Source organism: Mirounga angustirostris, unplaced genomic scaffold, assembly GCF_029215605.1.
Source record: "Mirounga angustirostris isolate CCGP_5_RB_7025 unplaced genomic scaffold, mMirAng1.0.hap1 SCAF_14, whole genome shotgun sequence".
NCBI classification, from domain to species: domain Eukaryota; kingdom Metazoa; phylum Chordata; class Mammalia; order Carnivora; family Phocidae; genus Mirounga; species Mirounga angustirostris.
The window spans coordinates 17,593,345-17,613,709 of record NW_026991722.1 but is presented as its reverse complement, the minus strand read 5'-3'; the positions used below and the strand labels follow the sequence as shown (position 1 = coordinate 17,613,709).

Genomic DNA, 20,365 nt, shown 5'->3' with positions numbered 1-20,365 from the left:
GGAGTAAGAGAGGGGAGAGGCAGCACGTGGGTGCAGACTCCAGACGCCTCGAGAATACCACCTGTGTCTTCTAATCCCTTTCCTCTCCCCACGTCCCCCACAGCAATGGACTGCAAGGCGAGCACTGTGTGCACCTCGAACGTCTGGTGACCGGTCCTGACACAACAGCGTGATAATACTCTTAAGAATGTTCAACGGGAATTTTATTTTTACTGCTTTAACGTTTAGCTGTGTACAGTCTCCCTAAACCCCTTACACAGCATGATTGCTCCCCATACCATTTATTATCTCCTAACATACTGTACTATTTTCTTCTGTACTATGGTTATTATTTGTCCCCCACCCCCCCTCTCTGGGGGCAAAGACTTCTGTCTATTTCATTCATTCCCGTATCCTACGACAGTGGAGGGAACAGTGCTTAGAATATAGTGGATAGAACAGTGCTCAATAAATATTGTTGAAATAAAATACTGATAAACCATTTTATGATACTACTAAAAGACCATTAGAAACCTAAATATAGAATGAATGAGGGAAACAGAAAGTTGCCATTAGAACAACACAGAAATAATTGCTACAGGCAAGATCTCCTGAAGGATGCTAAAATTGGTGGGCAAAAGTCGAGGAACAAGACAACATTTTCATGGCCTCAAAGTATCTCACCTAAGATATTTTAAAATCACAAGGAGAAAAACGGTAACTTTACAATGTACAATCCAGCAGATACCACCTTAGACAAATGGCCAGGGATCACATCACCAGCGGTAGGACGTTTGTCATCATGTACCATGCACTGAGAAGGACAGATCACTCTGGAGTGTTCTTCCCAGGATTGCAGAGCCGCAGTCGAATCATGGGAAAATCCCTGACGGATCCAAGTGCAAGAGCCGCAGTCGAATCATGGGAAAATACCTGATGGATCCAAGTGCTACCAAACAACCGACATTCCACTAAATCATTCTTCAAAAATATCAAGGTCATGAAAGACAGGGAAAGCATGGGGGCTGTCGCAGACTGGGGCATAACTGAGAAGACGGGACAACGAAACACGACAGGGGATGTTGGACCAGATCCCGGAACAAAAAAGGACAACTGTGGACGAAGTGGTGAAATCCGATCGAGCCTGGCCTTTGGCTCCTAGCATTGCACCACTGTTAGCTTCCTGGTTTGGGTCACGGTGCTGTGGTTATGGAGAGGTCAGCATGAGGAGAAGCTACGGGAAGGATGTATATGTATGTGTATGTATGTATGTATGTATGCATATGAACCCTCTGTACTATTTTTGCAACTTTGTCTAAAGTCTACAATTACTTCCGAATAATTACTTCCAAATAGTAAGTCTTTAAAAAGTCACTAAGGAGGAAAAAGCCATTAGCAGCAAGTGCAGGGGAAAAGAAAAGCCTGCTAGAACAGTCTTCTCCCTTGACTAGCCCTCGTCTTCCCTACCCCTTCCTCATCCTCATGACCTCATGGCCCTCCTCAGTCCCACACAGGACCCTGGGCGACAAAGAAAGCTGGCAGCAGGATGCTCGGTGCCTGAGGGAAAGAAAGGGCAGTGCGGCGGATGGTGAAGGGAAGGGCAAGCGGCACCCGGAACTGTTCACATGGAAAAGGTGTCTCCTCCTCTCCCGGTTCAAAAGCTTCCCCTTCAGACATGGCCTCATCACACCTAGCACGGTTATGAAATGGATGAGGGCAGAGCAGCGGGATAGACATGTGAAGAGGATTTGCATGATACCAGAAGAGAGAATATTACCTTGTTAAAATAAAATAGGCAGGCTTCCAGGGAGAGAAATTCCTCTCCCAAGTCACCTACAGCTGAACTGGCACCTGCTGGGTGGAGATGGAGGAGTGGAAAAGCTTTAAGGGCTCGACCCCAGTGACCACCAGGTGGCAGTAAAGACCGATTAGAAAAGTGGCCCCAGACACTCAGGTTAACTCCATTAATTCTGGAGTTAAACCCTTAATGACACCTCCAAAGACAATTCTCCACCTCTCTGGCTTCGAAAGCACTGTTTGGGGGCACAATGATAGTTCTGAGCTGATGAAACTGACGGCTCATTCCATGCACATCTCTGTACCAGCACACTAGCCTGATCATTCTCGTTTGCAAATGTGCAAAGAACTAGGGTACGGAGGTGGTATTTTAGCGAACACCAAGTGTAATGTGAAAAACTCAGGAGCAACCAGATCACAACCTGATACATTCCATATTCACTTGCTAAAATGTGGGCTCTAGTCCTAGCAGATTAAAAACTGTCATCAATTCAAACAGCCACTATCCAGTCTTGACAAAAGAACAGGATGGGAGATGGCTCAGTGTGACTGGAGGCCCTCAGCGCTGGACACTGACCAAAAGATCAGGTGAGCTCCTTCGACAGGGCAGGCAAAAGCAGCCTTCCTTTACCTGCCCCATGTACTGAAAACTCCTATTCATGAATACACCTTCCAGTTATCATTTCAAAGGGGTTTATTAAGACAATATTTATTCACAATATTGTAATTTGAATTAATTATTATTAGGTTTCAAGAAATGAGTCTAGTTAAATGAGCACCTCGGTAAGTCTGAGATGTTAGAACTCATCCTTGCACCAGGCTCAGGATGTTCTAGAAGATGGGTCCCATTTGCACATTCAGAAATCCTCTACTACTAGGTCATCCAACGAAACGCTCTTACTTACAGACATCGGCAGTGAGTGAGCAGAAAACAGGATGACCACCTCACTTCTCTTCTCAAGTGGAAAATGGTCCAGTTCTTTCACTATGTGGTCTGCAAAGCACTGCGGGAACAGCAAGAAAAGAGGGTGAGAAGGAGGGGTGGGAAGAAAAGAAACAGAAGGAAAAGAAAATATGTTTAAAATGAGAGCTCAGACAAAACTCTCCTGGCAACCCTCAAAAACTGGAACTCTCTTTTTAAAAAATTGCAAACAGTACAGTCTCCTCTCGCTTTGGTGCATCGTGAAAATGGCTCATAACGGTTTCAGGGGCCTAGGGAATTTGATGGGAAACTTCTAAAGCTCGCTAATGGCTCACTGAAAATGAACGCTCTGGATCTGCTTCCCCTCGGGAGGAACAGGGCACACTTCCAGATGGAGAGAAGACACAGATGGGAAGGAGAAGTTGTTTTAAGACCTCTCATTTGCTCGGTTAGCAGGAAAACAGCTTACAGGCTCTTTCTAAATCTTCCTCAGTTTGGCTTTCAGGCCTATCACATTAAAATACATTAGACACAAATAGTAGAGGAATAAGAAAATACTATTCTATTTTTACGACCTTCTCCTTCTGAGCCCAGTATCCTCCCTGAGTCAGTCTTCACAACAACCTTCATAACAACAGATGAGAGGTTATACAACTCTCATTAAATTCACAGAGGGGGAAGAGGCCGCCGACGTGGGGGCCATTCAGTCACATCTGCGGGACCTGGGCTGCCAGGCAGGCCCCGCCTCCGCCTCCAAAGCTCTGTCCACCAGACCAGTTAATTCCCTCCATCTAGTTGGCTCTTTCCGATCTACATCGACAGGTGCTGAAATACCCGATGTGAAGAGGCTTTCTTTCATCTTCCACTTTAATCATTCTTCGTCACTTAACTCAGAAAGCAAATGCTACAAAGGACATTAATGGGTCAATTGACAGAATTGGAATATGAATGTAGATTAGATGAATTTAAGTATTGATGTTAAATTTACTGAAGTTGAATACTGTATCATGGTTATGGAGGAGAAGATCCCTGCTATTTAGGTGTCAAGGGTGGTTTTATAGATATAAGTTACTCTCAAAAGGTTCAGAAGAAAAATGTACACACACACACACACACGAGCGTGCAAATGATAGAGTGGAATAAATGCTAATAATATGTGAATCTAGGCAAAGAGTTGAGTTCCTCTACTATTCTCAGTCTTGTAACTTTTCTGCATGTTTAAACTTATTTCCAAATAGAAAGGTTTTTGAAAAATCATAAAGGATGATTTACCAGAACCACGTACATTTGCTATTTGGTATTTTGGCATATCGGTGGTTGATACTACAAGAGGAGCAAATAATTCCCTAATCAACACGGAGATATTACTAATCTTTCCAAACCCTCAAAATTTGGTGAATAAATGCACTAAGGTACAAGATGGTGCCTAGAGACTTTCCTTTTCAAAATTTAGAATTTATCTACAGAGTAAATGTGGTTATATCTAAATCTTTGTTAGATATGAACAAAACCAATATTTTCTGGCGGTCTTCGCAGTGCTTGGAAAGAAGGATGTTCAGGAAGGGCCGTGTTTGGACCCACAGCAGCCTGGGTAAGGAGACCCACTGTGAAGCTTACAAGGAGCCTGAGCCTACGTTTACTCCAATTACCGGCAGCTCGTGACACAGCAATATTAGGGATGACAGTAAGGAAATGACAGTTTCCAGTAATTACTACCTGTAACAAGTAGAAATGTAGAATGAGACGTTCTCTTCAGTGTTAGTTTTTAACTGTATTTTTAGTTTCCAATTAGGGTTTGACTTGTTTTTTTTTTTTAACTTCTGCTAGATATCCAATCTCCTCATGTCAGCTCCACGATATGAAGAATAAAACCGGTCTATAAACTTTTGTTTCTAAAAAACTTTAGTATGTTTCCTTTTCTCCTCTCACAAAAGAGCGAGCAGAAACACAATTTGTTCCGGCTTGCAACAGACACTAAGCCGTCGTCCACACTGAGGAGCCGCGGGCAAGGAAAAGGCTACTTAGATCACCTCCAATTCGTCTGCGGTATCCTCGATGTGCAACCTCTCTGCGGAATGAAAGAGCCAGGCGGCTCTGAGCCTTCAATCACACCATCGAGAAGGGCAGATAAATGCCTCTAAAATTCCCTTTCATTTTGTGAACGGAGACTTCCTCAGTTAAGAGACCTTTCCATCTTTCTGCTTCCCCCCTTTTCAAAGGGCTGAATTTTAATGCAAATCTAATTACTCAGTGGATCAGGGCAGGCAGATGCTGTGCAGATCCCTCCGTCCCCTGCTACCACATGTCAGTGCTGACCTGAAACCCCTCGCTCCCAGTCACAGGCCGCCCAGAGCAAACCAGTAGGGGCACACTGGGTCTTTCGCGGCGCTAACTGGACCCAGCAGCACAGCGAAAGGGTGGGGGGCTCTCAGAGTGGAACTACACCTATCCCTAAGGGAAGGCCCCTCCTTTTCATTTTTACTTAAAACTGTTTTTCCACCTAAGTGTTAACCCTTGACATCACCTCTGTGCCTAAGGAACAGGGCCTGCTCCGGGGAAGAGCGGGCCTGCTTTTACCGATGTCTAGCCCCACCTAGTGGTGTTAGATTTTAAGTGACTCCAGGCTTTTTAAAAAGATGTTAAATGGGTATTTTGGCAGAGAATGTCCACGGAGTGAAACATAAACTGGATGAAACCTAAATCACTCCATACGTCCCCTACCTAAACTAACTCAAAGGCAGAAACCTCCTCTGACAGAACAAAACTATATCTGTACATTTTAGGGCAATTACCAATAGTCCTCTCATGTACAAATGGCAAAAAAGTATATGGTAACACCAATTCAAAGCTATTGGCTTTTGATTTGTAGTTTTAACTGATTCTCCAAAAACCAAGCAACTGTTCATGGAAATATTATAAATACAATTGCATGGGAGAAATCTGAAATTTCTTCTAATATGACTTTCTCAACTGAAATGTTAAATCTAGTTTCATGTCAGAACAAGTAGATTCAGTACCTTGAAAAATTTTAAAACCTATTGTCGTTTTATTTATTTATTTTTTAAAGATTTTATTTATTTTTTTGTCAGAGAGAGACAGACAGAACACAAGCAGGGGGAGAGGCAGGCAGAGGGACAAGCAAGCTCCCCGCTGAGCAAGGAGCCCGATGTGGGACTCGATCCCAGGACCCTGGGATCATGACCTGAGCCGAAGGCAGCCGTTCAACCGACTGAGCCACCCAGGCGTCCCAGCCTTTTGTCATTTTAAAGAATTTAGAAAATACAGGATCTGTCGGGCACTCAATATATAAATGTAAATTAATGGAAACACTCTGTATAATCTTTCATGTCCTGGTTATTGGGAAACACGAAACTCAAAACATAATTCTGCTCTAGTTTGTAACTAACAGTGTTAATCCGAAGAAAGGAAAGACTCTAACCTTTAATTATGAGATTTATTTTCTCTTGTCATAACAAGTCGAGTCTCTAATACCTTTTTTTTTTAAATCCCAGCACACAATTCAAGCAAGAGAATGGGAAGGCTCAGAAGGACGCCACAAACTAGGCAGGGACAAGAACCTGACCCACCCCAGCAGCTGGGCTGACGGGGGCTGTGGGCAGTGGCTGGCTTACCTGAATGAGGAGGGGGTGTGTGGGCCACCTGTCAATGGTGCTCCACTTCATCCCAGGCTTCTTTCCCACTTCGTTATAGTATCTGTAAATGGCATTTAAGCTGCTGCCTGAAAAATACAGGGGACCACTTAGTAGACGTGTGTTGATGATAGTGAAAATGAAAAACAGACTAGTAAAGGCAGTAAGTTCGAAATAGGTAACCGCTTCTATACTGAATTGGTCTAATTACAATCATTTCAACGCTCTAAAATGCAGATAGATTTAACTAACCTGCAAATGAAGATCACTAAAAAGCAATCAATTGCAATGGCCTTTCAAAGACAAGTGAGGCCATTTCTAGTGAGAAAGACAATGGTAGAGGATTTATGAAATATAAGCCGCCACTATTTGCAGGAACCAAGTCTAACAACTGAAAGCATGTTAATTTTTCCCCCCATTATGAAGGTAATCAACCCAAGCAGGAAATGTAGGGGGTGGGGAAGAAAGGAAAAAAGAAACTGGCCATGATCCAGCTAATACAGCGATCGTGTTACTCTAGCCAAGTTCTTTCCTATTATTTTCCTGTACAGCTGTTTTGTTTCACAAAGTTGTAATTTTAGCACATATGCAATTCTGTATCCTGAGCACTTGGCATATTTTTATTTATTATTATGAGATGCATATTTTCTACCTTACAATAAAAGCTTTATAGCTATCTTTTTAAATGACTTGTTGATAAGAAGACTAGCTTATTTAGATTTGCATGAGCATTCTCTATTATTATCTGCTTCTACAAGATTGTTATCATTCCCCAGAATAAGTTAAATGGATAGCAAATCCTTACCAGTAATCTAACAGTACTTGTATTTTTTTTTTTTTAAAGATTTTATTTATTTGAGAGAAAGAGAGAGAGACAGAGAAACAGCATGAGAGGGGAGAGGGTCAGAGGGAGAAGCAGGCTCCCCGCTGAGCCGGGAGCCCGATGTGGGACTCGATCCCAGGACTCCGGGATCATGACCCGAGCCGAAGGCAGTTGCTTAACCAACTGAGCCACCCAGGCGCCCAGTACTTGTATTTTTAACCAAGAGGTCAAAATCACGAAAATTCAACGACTGAAGGAAGACAGATGGTGCCAACCCAATGGAACTTCTTCCTGGCCGAGGGGAGCTGGCGTGTGCAACTAATTCTAACACGGAGCCTCTTTCTCAATCTTAACATAGGGCAAATGTTCCAAAACATTTCCCTGCTTCCCAACAGCAACGCACTGGTTTCTGTAACAATGAGGACTGTTAATCTGATAGGTCTCCAGATTAAAATACGAGCCGGGATACAGCCCATAGTTAAATCAAATGTACATTTAGCCTAAAACTTAATTTTCAAAAAGATAAAGGAGTTCCATTCCGGAAAACAATGAGTCAGATAAATCCAAATTGAGTCCACTGCAGGTTCAAAAACAATCTCTCCAGAAATCAGAGTCAGCAGCATATTCATACCGCAAGCCACACCGTACAGGCGAATATCATCTTTAGGATTTTTAAAGCCACAAAAGGACTTCTGGAAGCCACACTAGTTCTTCTGGGTCACTCAGAAACATTTGATCAACTATCCAAAGTAGTAATGAAGGGGAAAATAGAACTAAAACAATTGCATGTGATTGATACACAGGATATACCGCTCTGCTCCAACAACGTGTGTCTAAATGATACAACAGGTAAACAACACTCTCGTGGCCTCAAAGAATGGAAGTGCTCTCCAAAGGCTTTTGAATCTCTGAGTGAAGATCACCTGCCCTTTCACGTGAGCTGGACCAGGGAACAGCCCCACAGACACTGACACCTGAGACCCACTGGTAGAGTCAGCTGTGAAATGAAACCCAGTCAGTCCTCTGTCATACAAATAACCATCTTCTTAACTTGTCTCATTTTGAGAGCAGACATTTGCAGTTAGGGTATATATATACTTTTTAACATTTTATTTATTTATTTGAAAGAGAGAGAGCGAGAGAGAGCGCGCAAGCAGGGGGAAGAGCAGAGGGAGAGGGACAGGCAGACTCTGCACTGAGCATGGAGCCTGACTCGGGGCTTGATCCCACGACCCTGAGATCATGACCTGAGCTGAAATCAAGAGTCGGACGCTCAACGGACTGCGCCACCCAGGCACACCTACATTTGAGGTATATTTTTTAAAGCAAGGCAAAGGTATGCTTAGAAATTTATAAAATCTTATTCCTTCTCCAATAACACATTAGCAGACATTTTGAGTTGTAGAAGTACATTTCCAAAAGAAGCCAAAACTCGAACTCTTGAGGGTGTCTGAGAACTCAGGCATTTTCACAGGGGCTCTGAACAAACATTTGAGGCATACAACAGGCTTTGAACATGTCCTCTGACAGCCTTTTGCTTCTCTTTATAATTATAGAAACAATATGCACTAACATCCACAAGCAATTTGGGAGTCAAAATGTGCTGAGCCCAATCCTTGAAATAGAATGCAAACAAATGTATGTGTGAGTAGAAGCTTTACCTATTACCAATGCTACAGAGAAGGGCAAAATTGATTATTCTCCTGCTCCAGTTAAATATATAGGAAACAACACGCAGTAATATTTTCCCAAATCTAGAACACTGAGAGAAGTTTACAAAGAGAACCTCAAGCTGGGCTTTGGTTTACCCAGTAAACCAACCCATAAATAAAGTGTAGCACAAAACATACCAGTATTTCTCATACTACCTGGGCACCTCTGCTTTCAAAATGGAAACTGCGATCACCTTTGCTATGTTACTGAGAATATGAGGGTTGCCATAAAAACAGGGTTTAGTATGCAAACATAAAAAGTGCCTTAACGTTCATCACTGAGCCGTTACACAACTGCATTAAAGCACTGAGCACGAGGGGCGACCGCCTTCCACCCACCGTTTGTAATTCTCAGCCGATTGGCCTATAACTCAAGGGACAGATGAACCGTGAGATTTCCAATGGACAGGCCTGCACTCTCGTGTTTAAAGAAGCAGACAGGCTGGATTTGCCGTTCAAATGGAAGGTGACTTATCCTTTGCTTCCGCACTCAGGTGCCCGGGCGATGGCGGCCAGGGCCCCGCATCCCCGCCCTCCCACTGTCAAGGGGAAGCCTTACCTGTCGTGGAGCAGCTGTACTGTGGGTACTGAGTGAAGGCAATAGCCCTCTCTACCCCGTCTCTCTCCATCTCTTCAATTGCTTCTTCTGTTAAAGGATGGACGTACCGGAATCCAATATAGTATTTGTGAGGGGCTATTAGGAAGCATGTGTGGAAAGGAGAAAGTATTAATCTTTATATAGATTCCTTGGAGTCAACAAACATCATGCAAAGCCCAGAACAAAGAACAGTTAACCTAATTTCCTGTGAGGCTGATAATGTTTAGGCTAAGTTTAGAATATTCCTCGGATCTTATCCTGTCTTCGCTAGTGCCTGGACTTTTCACCATTTTCTGGGATCAACCTCCTCCCACCCCCAACACACACACCTTTACCGAGCACAGTGGTTTTTACAACTCAAATGTCTTCTCTTTATTCTCTGCTCTTGACTGAGATAAGAGAGACTCAAAGGAAGGAAGGAAAGAACTAGCACTTACTCTTGAAATGTAACCTCCTCTGATGTACCAGATACCGTGGTGGACACTTTGCTCGTATTTTTTCTTTCATTTAAACCTCACTTTTCAGATAAAGAAACTGAAACTCTCCAAGGTTAATGAACCTGCCCAAAGTCACACCTAGTAGACAGTGGAGCTGAAATTGAATGTGGGTCTCACCCCTCCCGAGCCGGGGCCCCCTCCCGGCCCCACAGCCTGCTTCCACCACCTGGGTTCCCTCCTGCTCCCTCAGACCCCAGGTCACCTGGGTAAGCTCTGGGATACTCAACAACCGTTCAGGGATAACAAACGATTGAAATGGTTCTCCTCATTTAATAGATAAAGAAACCCAACAACAAAGCTTAAATTGGAGGCACCGATTCGGATTTGAAGGAACAGCCCAAGTCGGTGTATACCTTTGCCTTCCTTCCCCGTGTATTCCTCACAAACCCCTTCTCCTATCCCTCCTTTGTCCGTCTCCGTCTTCTTGTCCTGGATCTTAAAAGCACCCACCACCACACAATTTCTTAGGCATTTAGAAAATCATAAAACTGAAAGTCTCCTGTCGTTTCACAGGACAAAGCTAACTCCCACTCAGGGATGACGCTGAGAATATGCAATATAAATGTTAAGTCATAACAGAACCAAGATGATGCTACTGTCCCAGTGTGAGCAGGGGCTGCCACTAAGTACGAGACATGAAACAGCCACAAGAAATGTTTAGGCTGAAGTGAAGGAAAAGGTAACGTGTTCACTGTTGGTGTGTCTGTATAAACCGCACCTCGGTGATGGGACACGGGGAACGGGCAAGCAGGGGCACATGTTCCCAAGGACAGGAGCGGACATGGGAAGGAGAGAGAGGCGTGCATGTGCATGGGAAGGACAGGCTGCTCTGGTAAGTCTCTGGCTGGGGGCCGCAAAAAGAGGAAGGAAGGGGCATACGGAGAATCATTTTCGGCAGTCTGTCCCTTCCAGGCTACCAATTTTATGTTCTTTTGTGTAAAATGACGAACTGCAGTTAAAATACACCAGAATGCCCGACGCAGTAAGCAAAGTCCAAATGACTGACTGACCGAAGATTACAACGTGGTTCATCCCAAAACTGCCAACTGTCCTGCTCTGCCTGAGGGGCTCTGGGGGACCTAAGCTGAGGCTGAAGTGGGATTTGCCTTCTAATCTATTCTTCTGAGACAATCCTATTACTAGATTGCTACGGTAAGATCCGCCAATGCTACAGGCCAAGCAGCTTCTGGCATTCTCTTTCCACCTTTGGAAAAGTTGCAGCCTAAATGCCGGGGGCCTGGGAGTTCCTCAAATCTTGCAGACAAGAGAGGTGAAGAGGCTGCCCCTGCAGATAAAGGCCGGGTGGTGACCTCGGTTTGAAGTGAGGGAGGGTAAAATACTCTGGGAGGAACAGATAAGACTTGGTAAACTGTTGGATTAAAGATGGCCTGCACAAACGTACTGCAGGAGAATGGCCATGTGCTCTCCCTGACTAGGCCTAGCCTGAGGAAGCAAACGTTTCCCCGAAGGCCACTGGCCGGCCTGGCCTAGTCTACCCTGGAGCCACATGGCCCAGCCAAGAGTCTTTGGTGACATGTCACCAGGAAAAGAAAAAAAAAAAGGACTGAGTTGAATTTTTGAGCAGTGAAACTTCATTAATTTCCAGCCCATAGTTCAAATGTCTGGCTTGTACATGACTCTTTGAGAGAAAGGTGTGAAATAGATAGTATAATGCCTTTTGAGTTGTAGCTCGTCATGAGCCCTAGGCCAACGATGAATAATAATAAAGGCTCACATTTATTGAATTTTTACCATGTACCATGCACCAGGCTGATGCCTTTCGTGATTATCTTATGTAATATTCACAATGATCCTAGGAGTGGGGTTCTGTGATCACCGCCATTCTCTTTTCTTTTTTTTTTTTTTAAAGATTTTATTTATTTATTTGACAGAGAGAGACATAGTGAGAGCAGGAACACAAGCAGGGGGAGTGGGAGAGGGAGAAGCAGGCTCCCCGCCGAGCAGGGAGCCCGATGCGGGGCTCGATCCCAGGACCCTGGGATCATGACCTGAGCCGAAGGCAGACGCTCAACGACCGAGCCACCCAGGCGCCCGATCACCGCCCTTTTCAAGATGAGGCTTAGTGGGGTAGTCATCTGCCTGAAGTCCTACAACCAGGACTGGGGGAGCCAGCTCCATCTGAAGAGAGCCCACTGTCCTCCCCATCAGGCATCCTGTAAAGAACAACTGACTTATTCTACGGAGCAGCATGCACTTACAGCTTCCTGAGAAGCAGTCACAGTCTACATAACCAAACTATCATTTTTTAAATGTATTTGAGATTTAAACTTTCATAAAGTGATTACACTTCTCATCTATTTTCCTTCTCTATTCCCTCAATTCCTGTAATGTGGTGTAATCCTATGAAAAAAATTCCAAGTTATATTCCCTCGTTAAACTGACCGTATGACTTAATAGTCAATTTTACACAAAGCCAGTGCAAGCTGAAATTTCTATAACAGCTACTAAGCAACAACTACTTCCCTAAAAATGAGAGTTTGAAACATTTCTGTTCGTAATCATCACACTGTTTTGCCTAAAGAGAATTTTTCCCAATAGAAATAAACAAATAGACATAGTTTAAAAGTATACTTTATGGTTTTGTGTGAACATATGAGAAGGGAAGAGGAAGGAGAAAGAGAGGAATGGAGGGAGGGACAGAGAAAGCAGGAAGGAAAAGCCACACGAAGCGGGTGAGGGGCCGGGGTTTTCCCAGCTGGCTCGGGTCCGTTCTGCGACGCATTAAGTAACAGGACAAGGAACCTCTTTCTAGTTAATCTGGGTGAGCTCCTGGCAGAGCCACACTTGATAATCTTGGTCTTTAGCACAAAGCTCCCCCAAAGCAGTTTCCAAACCTTGAGACTATTTCATTTTTCCTCCATCTGCATTCTGTGTGATCACTGGCCTTCCTACCCATTTTGTATAGCATCTCTCCAGTAAATCTTAAAAGATTTTCTCTCTGCCCCTTAAGCAGATTAGGCTGTAATCGCAGGGTGTCCCTGGACTGGAAGCTTCTCATAAGTAGAAACCATGTTTTTTGACTTTGAAAAGCAGTATCGAACAGTGCAGGGCACTCAGGGTGCCACTGATGAATGACCGAGTGGACAGTCTTGGGCCTTACCAAGCATCTCTACCATACCCCCAGAGCAGGTCTGCCAAAACCGTTAGGTGGTCATTTACCATGTAGGAGAGAGCAACGATTTAACCTGCCTGCTCTGAGGGTCCCAAGTGTGGGCCAGAGGGCAGTGATAGGTCAAAGGGTCATCAGTACCAAAGCCCTCCCAGGACCAGGATCTGGACGAGCCTCCCAGATCCAGAGAAACTAAAAGTAGCCCCTAAGGGGCGCCTGGGTGGCTCAGTCGATTAAGCATCTGCCTTCGGCTCAGGTCACGGTCCCAGGGTCCTGGGATCGAGTCCCACATCAGGTTCCCTGCTCAATGGGGAGCCTGCTTCTCCCTCTCCCTCTGCCTGCCGCTCTGCCTGCTTGTGATCTCTCTCTCTCTGTGTCAAATAAATAAAATCTTTAAAAAAAAAAAAAAATTAGCCCCTAAGACAATTTACTCCCTGCCTCAATGAAAATGACCAGGTAACTCAGCTCCATGAAGGTAAGGGTGTGACTTAGTCACTACTTTATCCCTCATCACTATACTGTACCTGAGTGTGGTCAGTGCTTACAAATACCTGGTGGTTGGCTGGATGGAAGAATGGATGCAAGTGGGAAATAATGCGTGAAAGAGCAGCTACGTGAGCAACCAAATGGGCAAGTAAATGGAGTGAGAAAGGAGGAAAGATGATTTCCCGTCACATTAGTAGTGATTTAGTGACTGGACAGGCAAGCCACTGAGCTGAATATACTTCATGGATACCCTAAACTTATCCCCAAATTATAATGAAGAATAATAGACTTTACTTTCTCATATGCCTCCATAAGATGAAATGCTTAATAACTGATTTTTTTAAAAATCACTTACAATTCTGACTATGAAAATATGAAGTGGATATTACTATTCTTTGGTCCCTACCAAAGCAGGGAATAATCCTAGAATCTAGATGATGTAACTTCCTTTGTACTAGATGGCCACAGATTAAAATAATCAGATGTTTGATAGTAAGTGATATAAATCGGGACTCTTTCCAAGCCAACCCGGGAGGCTGAGGCCATGGCTGGTCTGTCTGATCTGGACAACCCAGCAGCCTCACCAGAGAGAGAGGGAAGGTGAGAAGGATGCCCTCCATCTGTACTCCTTGCTCAAGGCTAACAGCTCTGCTGGAATACTGGATGGATCCTACCACATCAACAGACAAAAATGGCATCTTGCCACTTCTTTTTTTCCACTGAAGACAGCACAGCAACTGCAGATCTGATTCACACTAGACCTTTTATACTGATAAACTGTTAATGACTAGAGGGCTTGTTCTCTATCAGGCAGGTGTGAGTAGGGCACAGCCAAGTTTCCCTCACCTAATGTTTTCAAGACACATTGCAGTACGAGTGGCTGAATTGTATAAGAAATGCCCTTGAGCCACCAGCGAAGGCAGGAAGCACACCGATGTTCAGAAGCATGACTGAACAATTTTCCAAGTGAGCTGAGCTGAGCTAGAGCCTCTGTCCCTGTATGTGACGGGAAACAGTGGCTTCCAAGAGCAGCTTGAGGTGACACTCAATGGTGTTTTCTCAGAGCAGAGTGAAATGCTTTTGGTCCCGCCTGGAGGGGTGGCTGTCCTTGAGGCTCCCCACTGTGTCACACTCCTGTCCCTCATTCTGGAGCCCCAAAATGCACTGTTAATTAATGTATTTCATGCACCTTACATGCACATTTCTTGGTTTAACATTTCTCATATTGGTCCACATCTGCAACAGATGCCGTCTTAAAATTAACCAGGGGCGCCTGGGTGGCTCAGTTGGTTAAGCGACTGCCTTCGGCTCAGGTCATGATCCCGGAGTCCCGGGATCGAGTCCTGCATCGGGCTCCCTGCTGGCGGGGAGTCTGCTTCTCCCTCTGACCCTCCTCCCTCTCATGCTGTCTCTCATTCTCTCTCTCTCAAATAAATAAATAAAATCTTTTAAAAAAATAAATAAATAAAATAAAATAAAATTAACCGGCAGAGTTTCGTGTGTGTGTGTGTGTGTGTGAACAATGGTGTGTCCTGCAATCTTGAATGTGTCTTGAATGCAGCTAAATATGGCACTTACAATTCATTCATGCAGTTAGTGCTTCATTCTGCACATTATCCTTCTGCATTCGAGGTTCTCAGAGGACGGTTACCAGCCACACCAATCCTCTAGCACCTCACACTAGCCGGTGTTGCTAGAGCCGAGGACGGTTGCTGAAAGTTGCTTACGGTCTCACGGCTTCCACAAGAGCTAGCCAATTCTGCTCTGCTCATCTAATTAGCCGTCTGCACAGAAGGAAAGGCACTAACAGCAGCCCTGATCCATTTCCCAAAGATTTCTTCCCGGGGGGGGGCAATGAGATATGCATCTTTTATTCATGGTATGTGGCCTCTTCCTTATAATCTAGCTCAATTTAACACACCCCTCAAACTTCCTTTTGAACCAATGTTCCAAATTTAGCTCTTTCCTCTGTAGCATAAGGAATAACAGGCTATACAGCCAAGGACAAAGGATAATGCCTTAAGAACGGAGTTAAGGGACCATGCATCATACAGAAACCCCCACAGATCAAGGACTGCAGATACAGAGAACCGCATCTGCCATCCACTAGTGTTTGGGACTTCATATCTAACTTGCAAGAACAAGCCTAGTGAGATACTGATTAAGAAGCGCTGTACCTGTGTGTGGGGACAACTCATCCAGCAGCTTCACCATGCCTTCTCCTTGCTTGGAGGTCCACATCTTGATGGGAGACCCACCTCCAATCCTGCGGTACTGCTCTTGAATTTTGGGGGTTCGGCGTTTGGCGATGATTGGTGCCAGCTTACTAAATCATTTAACAGGTAGGTAAGTGGATTTTATTCCACCTTAGCAACCTCAGAAACTACTCGATAGAAAAGATAAGCAAAATTGTAAGAAGAGCCTAAGAAGATCAAGCCTTTAAAAACAGAAGCTTTGGGGGCACCTGGGTGGCTCAGTCGTTAGGCGTCTGCCTTCGGCTCAGGTCATGATCCCGGAGTCCCGGGATCGAGTCCCACATCGGGCTCCCTGCTCGGCGGGAAGCCTGCTTCTCCCTCTCCCACTCCCCCTGCTTGTGTTCCTGCTCTCGCTCTCTCTCTCTCTCTGTCAAATAAATAGTAAAATATTAAAAAAAAAAAAACAGAAGCTTTGAGTGAGAAACAGCCAGCTCTTTTGGCCTCAAGTAGAGAGAGAAAACTAAACACTCTCTGAGGAGTAGCCACATCTGCCCCACGTGTTATTCTAGCAACATAGCCTGAAGATTCAGGACACCAAACGCGCAGGCACAGACCCTAGGTGCATGCTGGCCACTATCCTAACACTTCCTGATCCTACACCTAGTAGGAAGTGGGATATAGAAGACATTAGGAAGCATATATTCCTCTTACTTTAAGAAAATGCGTATTAATCACAGATACATTTGCATATGTGAGCAAAGATGTACACAAACCACATGAATGTTCACTGTAATACGTAAACAACGTAAATGTCCACCATGAGCCACAGGTTAAATAAATTAAGGTATGACCAGACAAATGCAACTATCTATACAGTCGTGGGGAAAAAACAAAAAACAAACAAAAAACCAGATCTATATAATCTGTTACGGAACAATCTCCAAGATACATTGTTAAATTTCAAAAAAAGAAAATAGCAAAGTGTTAAATAATGTACATAAGTACATTCACATTTGTGTTGAAAAGAACAGGGAGGATATATATGTGCATATATACCTATATATCTATAAATAAAGTTATGTATATGCTTGCATATGCATGAACTATTTCTAAATGTAACCAGAAAGACATCTGTACAATTACAGATTTCTCTATTTCTGGTTACATCTGTAACCTCCCAGGTGGGTAACTGGAAGGCTGGAGTCCCAAGGAAAGGGACACTTGCTTTTTACTGTGAACATTTTTCTGCTATTTGCATTTTTTATCATATGCATGTATAAATTTTTCATTACAAAAGCCTATTTTAAAAGAGAAGAGAAGGAAGGAGGGAGGGAAGGATGAAAGAAAAGAGGCAGTCACCGTCCATATTCACAGTATGAATGAATACTAATCACTGCTTCCCTGAGTGCCAAGTACAAATGTATCTGTAATATCTTTAAAGGGACATCAGTTGTGTCAAGACAACTGCGATTTCCAGAGCTCTGGGGAGGAAAGGGCTCAAGGAGGATCCCCTCCCCAACTTGCTTTCTCTCTCTCCTGCAATTCTTGCAATATCAAATCCTTCTTTTTTTTTTTTTAAAGATTTTATTTATTCATTTGAGACACAGAGATACAGAGAGAGAGAGAGAAAGCATGAGCAGGTAGAGAGGCAGAGGGAGAGGGAGAAGCAGGCTCCCCGCCGAGCCAGGAGCCCGATGCGGGGCTCGATCCCAGGACCCTGGGATCATGACCTGAGCCGAAGGCAGATGCTTAACCATCTGAGCCACCCAGGCGCCCCTCAAATCCTTCTTATACCTAAGAAAATAATAATGCTGCTCTAGCCACTACCAGATAAGCATTAAAACCATTTATTTTGTGAAACTAAAGAACCGAGGTACGTGTAAGGCAAGAGGCACTGCACAAGTTAGGAAGAAGCACAGGTACTTAGACGTGTCTTACTTTTGAATAGGAAGCGTCATGAGGTCTCGGTCCAAGAAGAGCCTCAGAAGGAAGTCGTGAACATCTCCCAGGGTTTCAGGGCCTCCCATGTTTAGCATTAATATTCCAGTTTTGGGCTTCCTACAGAAAACAAAATGCAATGGTTGATTTGTAACTTTTTATTTTTCTCCTCTAGGGTACAATCTTGGTTCAGCTAGCAAACTCACATCCAATCTGTTCAAAGCAAAGGTACAGACCTATAGAGCTGTGCACTGGCATCCCATGGCTACCTATCTGGGAACACACCAGGCCTCTGGTTCCGCACGGTCCCAGCTCTGACTCTGACCTCGGTCTCCTAGCTTCATCCATGACGCTGGTCTTCTCTGGGCTCGAAACGTTTCTCCACTAAACGGTCAGTCCTGAACAAAGATCCCATTCCTTAGGGACTGAGAGCCAAGGTATAAATCTACAATTGTCCTGAGGCTGGAAAAACTGTTCATGTGAATGCCTTATGAATACACAAATGACTTGGTCTCTCCAAACTTCAGTTTCTTCATCTATAAGATAGAGAGTCCACCAACTACCTCAAAAGGTTGTTTTGAGAATTAAATAAGATAGCGTACTTAGTTATTTAGCATGATCTGGTACACAGAAATTCTATGATACACAGAGAAGCCATGGGCTTCCCAGAAGTTTAAACCTCCACAGTATAATACCAGCCCATCTCTAATTCTTTACCTGCTCCCTTCTCTTTAATTATTACGTTAAATTACTACTGACAAATTATTTCTTGCTACTCTGCTGCCTTTTCCAGAGCCTGCCTTTACTCCATCTTCAGTGTCTCCTGCTACGATAAAGTACACGTCTCATGTGGCACTCACCTCTCCATCCTCCATCTAGAGCCACTGCTTAGGGGATTCCTGCAAGAAATTGCTCTAACTTATTCAAATAGGTCCAGCACTGAATGAGCCAGAAGAAGCAAAAAAAGAAAATCAAGCAGTTTGGGGGAAGTTAAATAAACCAAAGGACTATGCAAACTCTAAACCTCTAAAATCTAGAGCAGCTCTGGAGCCTGCACAGATTAACGTGAGCCAGGTCAAGATGAGTTCTCCATTCCTACACCCCTTCAGGGCGCAAGATGGAGCCAGAGTGGGACCAAGTGCCCCTCACATGCTTCGGGTGGCCGCCAGCAGCCCAAGGCTGGAGACTTGGAACTCTGAGGTCATAGCCAGAGATGAGAGCCTGGAGAACGGGAGGCCCGTGTGTTCCTGTGAACAGTAGCCCTGTGACGGCAGTGAAAGAGCCTGCAGGTGCAGACACTAAAGGACAAGGAGTATTTCTTCCATTCCTGCACTTTTTTTTTTTTGCATTTGGAAAAATTTAGATATAATTTACATATCATAAAATCTGCCACGTCAAAATACAATGCAGTGGTTTCTAATACATGCACCAAGTTATGCAACCATTACAACTATCTAATTCCTAAACATTTTCATTACCCTGAAAGAATATTCCCCCCCACTAGAGCCATTCCCCATTCTCCCTCCTGCTCACTCTTGGCAATCACTGACCTGCTTTCTGGGTCTATGGATCTGCCTATTCGTAGAAATAGAATCACATAATATGTGGCCCTTTGTATCTGGTTTCTTTCCCTTAGCATACAATTTTCAAGGTTCATCCATGTGATAGCATGAATCAGTATTCTTTCCTTCTTATGGCTGAATGTAGTCTCCATTCACTCTTTGATAAAGCAGCTGAGAAGGACCAGACTGAGGTTTATGTAAAACACCATCATTACAAATGCGGAGGGGTCCCACTTTCTAACCCTCCTACATCAAGACCACCTCAAACTGCTGCAGGGACTGAGCCGATCCTGCCGAGATGGCTCTTGTTTGGAAGACTGTTCCTAATGTGTTCTAAAGCCAATGAGATCACGAGGACAGTTTAATTGCAATTTTTAAACAAACACTAACATTTGGTGATAATGTGAGGCAGCAGAGGGTGTCAAATGTATACACGTGGAAACTGTTTTTTGAGCAAACACACTACAGGGGAATGAGGCAGAAATCAGTTCTCAGCCTGAATTTTCAAAATAAGAACCAATTCCTGGGGTAAGGGGTATGTTGCATTCCAGTGAAGTCAGGGATCTTCCCATTTAGAGCCCATCATAAGGAGGAACTAGGTTCACTCTTCACATCGTCCTAGGCCAACGTTTCTCTTCCTTGGCACTATGGGCATTTGGGGCTGGATGATCCTCGGCTGTGGAGGGCCGTGTTGTACGATGCAGGGTTTCGTAGCATCCTGGCCTCTACTTGCTAGATGGGTCTATGGATCTGCCCCAACAGCACACACCCCACCTGAGTTGTGACAACCAAAAACGTCCCCAGACATCGCCGACTATGTCTGGGGAGTGGGAGCGGAGGGTTCCCCCCTCCCTCTACTGAGAACCACTGAGTTAGAGGAAGAGGGTTTACCCTCCTTTTTACAAAACCAAGCAATTATTTTGGAAGACGGTCATTGTCCTACAACTTTTCCACCTCCTCTGACCAGAAATCCTATCGATGAATTAACAAGCTGGTATTTAGTTTTCTTTTCTTGGTACCTGAAAATTCCAGATTCATTATATTGTGAAACTGTAATACTCCCTTAATCTTTCTAC

The 20,365-nt window shown here is 44.2% G+C and overlaps 1 protein-coding gene across 2 annotated transcripts in view; it reads right to left on the bottom strand.

Annotated features, from left to right (window-relative positions):
* Nucleotides 1-20,365, bottom strand: part of FECH (ferrochelatase) — a 33,708-nt gene that overhangs the window by 6,037 nt on the left and 7,306 nt on the right. For both annotated transcript variants that reach the window (XM_045886642.3, XM_064578842.1), the window contains 5 exons: nt 17,728-17,847; nt 15,772-15,920; nt 9,443-9,577; nt 6,331-6,437; nt 2,682-2,780 (listed from right to left, as the gene is read on the bottom strand). In XM_045886642.3, the coding sequence (XP_045742598.1) occupies nt 2,682-2,780; nt 6,331-6,437; nt 9,443-9,577; nt 15,772-15,920; nt 17,728-17,847 (610 nt within the window). The remainder of the gene's footprint in view (nt 1-2,681; nt 2,781-6,330; nt 6,438-9,442; nt 9,578-15,771; nt 15,921-17,727; nt 17,848-20,365) is intronic.